The sequence below is a fragment of the Coregonus lavaretus genome, assembly GCF_964263955.1.
Source record: "Coregonus lavaretus genome assembly, chromosome: 28".
In the NCBI taxonomy this organism is placed as follows: Eukaryota; Metazoa; Chordata; class Actinopteri; order Salmoniformes; family Salmonidae; genus Coregonus; species Coregonus lavaretus.
The window spans coordinates 2,332,408-2,337,130 of NC_140015.1; the positions used below are offsets into that span (position 1 = coordinate 2,332,408).

General features: G+C 44.8%; 1 protein-coding gene across 1 annotated transcript; it reads left to right on the plus strand.

The window, feature by feature from the left end:
• Positions 1-2,366: 2,366 nt before the first annotated feature.
• On the plus strand, positions 2,367-4,430 carry pax10 (paired box 10; the record flags this gene model as incomplete). The annotated part of the gene is made up of 7 exons (XM_084145466.1): positions 2,367-2,454; positions 2,925-3,092; positions 3,253-3,335; positions 3,558-3,714; positions 3,840-3,910; positions 4,132-4,276; positions 4,363-4,430. 7 exons carry the CDS (start codon positions 2,367-2,369, stop codon positions 4,428-4,430), a joined length of 780 nt encoding a protein of 259 aa, XP_084001592.1.
• Positions 4,431-4,723: the final 293 nt, after the last annotated feature.

The following is a 4,723-nucleotide window of genomic DNA, read 5'->3' on the forward strand; positions in this document are numbered from 1 at the left end:
TCAGAGAGAAACCAAGCCAAACATGCCGTAGCACGCGTATTTGGTAGCTTGTACTGTGTAGGGTGTGTATATGTGGGGAGGGGCCTCACGTCGTAGTCTATAAGGATAGCGACTGACCAAGTTGGTGTGTGAGGGTGTCACTGGTGTGTGTAAAAAATTATCAAAGTACTGTGTGTGAAAGTGTATACCTCAAAATGTTTGTACTATGGCTATAACTGTGTGTTCTTAGAATGCAACCCTTTCTTTCTTATTTGCACATGTAAATGTATGCAGTTTCTCTCGAAAGAGCCAGAACTGGGCCAGTGGTCTCTCTCTCCCTGTCCTCTGTATCCGAAAGGTCAGAGTTTCTCTCTACAGTCCAACCCTTTGGAACACTGTAAGGTCAAACGCATTTCAGTTTTAAAGCTTTACCTAAGGTGTTCTTATGAATGGCTTATAAGCCTGTATTAAGTAGGTTGTTATTCATAGACCATTTATATATCATTTGTTATATATTTACTAACAAGTAAATACCGGTGCATGTCTAAAAACATTCATTACAAGGACATGTAATCATATAGATCATGAATAATATGGCTTTTACATAAAATGGGTACACTATGGAATAATGTTTAGAAGCCGTCCTTCAAATAAAGTGTTACTAGGCCTTGTTTTAAAATCGATATAGGTGATCGTCATCCTCCCTTCATCCTTCATCCACGTTTCTTTCGTTCTCTCCATACTTTTACCAGCCCTCCCTCCTTCTTCCCCTCGTCTCTCTCGCTCTCTCTGTCTCTCTCTCTCTCTCTCTCTCCATCACCCCTTTTCCTGGCATTAAGTCCAGACCTGACACTGACACTGAGTCTGTGTGTCATCCCTCTCTCCCTCCCTCCCCCTCCTTCTCTCTCCCCCTCTCTCTCCCTCTCCCTCTCTATCCATCGCTCCGAGGACCAGAGTGCCTGCAGACTTGTTTCTCTCTCTCTGGCCCACTCCCCCCTCCCTTGCCTCCTCTCTTTCGCTCTGTCTAACTCTCTCCATCTCTACTCTGGCTCGTCTCCCTGCTCTCTCTTTCTCTTTGCACACACAGTCAACAAAAGCGAGGTCAGAAGAGAGGGATGAGGGTATAACGAAAGAGAGGAAGAGTAGGATGCGAGAAACCTTGTAAGCGGTGGAGAGACTAGAGAAACGCAAGTTTGGAAAACCATCAGCATCCTCTCTCCCTCGAGTAGGTGAGTGTCCTTTCACTAAACTTGTCAACCAACACCAATGTTGGGGGAGAGAGAGACAGACACAGACAGAGACCGAAAGGTCTGCTAATAACGATTTATGAAATCTGCCTGTCCTGTGTCTTATAATTTTTACCGGTATGGCTCTGTGCTGGTTATGATACCTGGTTGTAGTCAAAGTCGGGAGTCCGTCAATGCACAGCACACTCACAACTTTTGAATAAAAGGACAAGGCAGGATTTATTTATACTAATTGTCTCATCCACCATGTATTCCAGTCTCAATCATATTCATTGATTAATGTAGAGTTAGGTGTATAGCGCTAGAGCATATTTTGCCCCACAAACATGATAATGTGTGTCCAGTGTTGTGAGTTGTTAGTCTCTTCCATCATTACTGTACCTATATTTGTGTATTGTGTTTTTAGTTGTTCTATTTCTCTTTCATCATGTGTCATTAGAGTATAGTTACAGTGTTGTGAGTATTTCTGCACCAATTCTCTGTATACTGGTATCACTATCATCCGTAGTCAGTGTGTATTATTGTACGTACTTTTGTCCCTCCTTTCAGTGTACCATATTAATGTGAAGTTAGGTTTAGGGTTAGAGTAATGTGGTGTATCACAGGTGTAGCCAGTGTTGTGTGTATTTCTGCTCCCCTGTATCACTAGTACAGCTTTAGTGTTGTGTAATATATATTTCCGCTCCCCTTCTGTCTGTGTGTGCACCATAGTCAGAGTGCGTATAATAATGTGTATAATGTTGTATTCTGGTCCCTGCATTGTGGCTGTGTATCATTAGTGTAGTTAGTGTCTGGGGTTGTGTGCTGCCTGTGTGGTTAATGGTAGCTGACAGTGTTACTCTCTCCTCTCATGCGTGTGTGTGTAGTCAGTGTCAGAGTGGAGAGGATGTAGCTCCTAATTACTGAGTGTGTTTGTAATGAACTCCCCGTGTGTCGCCGTGGGAGGCTAATGCACACGCGTGTGTGTCTGTCTGTCTCTCTTTCTCTCCAAATGTATGTCCCCTATCACTTATTTCCTCTACCTTTCTCTCCTCTTCTTCTCCCTCTCTTTATCTCCTCCTCCCTCTGTCTTCCAGTAGTTCTGATCTGTGTTCTGATTGGAGGAGAGAAGTAAGAGGTCAGAGGTGAAGGGGAAGTGTTATGTGTGAGAAACTCAGCATGCTGAATCTACAGAACACCTCCAGCTGGACTGGGCCAAACAACTGGTACCATCAACCAACACAACACGGTACAGATAGAAAACAGGGGTGGTGTGTGTGTGTGTATGTGTGTTTGTGTGTGTGTGTGTGTGTGTGTATGTGTGTTTGTGTGTGTGTGACTCATGGAGTCAGCTTAGGGTGAGCTGGAGAATCTTCCACATGACAGAGCAGAAACAGTGTGCCAACAGCTCCAAAACACACATACACACGGACACACACACACACAATCACACACACACACACACACACACACACACACACACACACACACACACACACACACGCAGAAGTGATACACACACCTACAGTGACAGAGAGTGCACAAATACAAAACAGTGAAACGTATATGTACATGGAGAATGCATAAACGCTTGTTACACTCAGGCAGACAGTAACAGTGGGAACACACACAAACTCACAAACACACACACATTTCACCAAGAAAAGCGCTTCAATTATCCTTCTGTTCTAGAACAATCTTTCTCCCCCTTTCCATTAGATGGCTGTGTGGTGGATGACGTGAGCGTGCGGATGGTGGGAGGAGGAGAAGGAGTGCAAAGAGAGAGGGATGAGGTAGAGGACGCCCAGCATCACCTCCAGCTGAAGAGGAAGCTCCAGAGGAATCGCACCAGTTTCACCCAGGAGCAGATTGACGCGCTGGAGAAAGGTTTAACCCCAGCCCCAGGCTTCAGTTGAGGCCTGTGGAGATTCAATTAAATTACAGTAATAAACATGAAGGAAAAGTTAAGTTTAATGCCATGGGCATGTGTGTGTGTGTTAATGTGAACCATTGTGGGCTTCTTGACCAATTTTTCTCCACCTCACAGAGTTTGAACGGACACATTACCCAGATGTCTTTGCCAGAGAGAGATTGGCAGCTAAAATCGACCTTCCAGAGGCTCGCATTCAGGTAACCAACGGTTCACTCGGTCTGTCTATTTAAGAGACCTCCGTCTCGCTATTCTTATCCTTTACTCCCCCTAGTGGCCAGATTAGAGTATGACAGCTACCAAGGTAGTACATGAGCTGTTCTCAAACCAGTCGTCTGAGACCACCAGTTTTCACATATTTGTTATATTCCAACACAAACACATCTGAATGGTTACAGTTTGATTGATTGATTGATTGACAGGTGTGGTTTTCCAATCGGCGAGCCAAATGGAGGAGAGAGGAGAAGTTGCGCAATCAGAAGAGGTCAGGGGGCGGGACTTCCTGTTCTCAGGCACACGCCCCCCTCAGCACCTCCTTCAACACTGGTGTCTATCACTCTCACCATGGCAACAGCTCAGGTAAGAAACCATTCACATCTTTTTTCAATATGTTTGTGTGTGTGTATATATATGTATGTGTGTGTGTATGTGTATTACTGTATACAATGTTATTTTAAAACATATTTCTGGGTTTCTTAATGAAGCCTCGATGCACAGTCGCAGTGACAACTCTCTCTCAGGCTACGGCTCTCTCTCAGTCTTCTCCAATATGCAGGTAAATTCAACAAATGTACATTTTTTATTGTGCTATGAACCCCATGGTGTCCATTGTTAACATGGCTATTGGTCCTTCATTTCGAACCGAAACTTTCACTGATTCTTTGTTCTGTCTCATCAGTCTTATCGCTGGTTAACAATCTTCTCTCTTTTCTCTTCCTCCATGTCCTGTTACCGCTCCTCTCTCCTCTTCTCTTTGCTCTCTCTCTTTCTCTCCAGTCGTTGCCCCCCCAGTCCGCTCCCTCTTACCCCTGCATGCTCCCTCCCTCCCCCTCCTCTCCTCCCCCACTTCCCCGGAAGTTTGACTCCCTCTCTTACCCCTCTCCTCACCTGCCTCCCCCTCACTCTGCCAGCTCCAACACAGGTGAGTCTCTGCAGCATGTGTGCATGTGAAGATCTAGTATTTAGTTTAGGTACCATTTTGCTAACTTATCTTTGTCTCTCTCCCAGGATATCTCTCTCCTGGTGTGTCGGGTAGTGAGCAGGACTTAGGTCAGTACTGGACCAGACTCCAGTGAGAATTACTCAGTTACGGCATGACACTAGACCACCACCAAACCTGCCAGTATCTGAAGATCCACCTATTCACTGTGACTGTGACAGACTAAGATACCCAAACACCCAATCCGTTACAATCCAAAGCGATTACAATCAGTCATTCTAATAATGACAAAAACGACCAATAAAAGTATCAATGACCTGGAACAGCCAATGACAATCATGGATGGCCTTGAAGCAGCCAATGACAATCAAGTATTGGTACTGGACTACTAATTACAATTAAGCTTGATCTCAGCGCACAATGCAATCA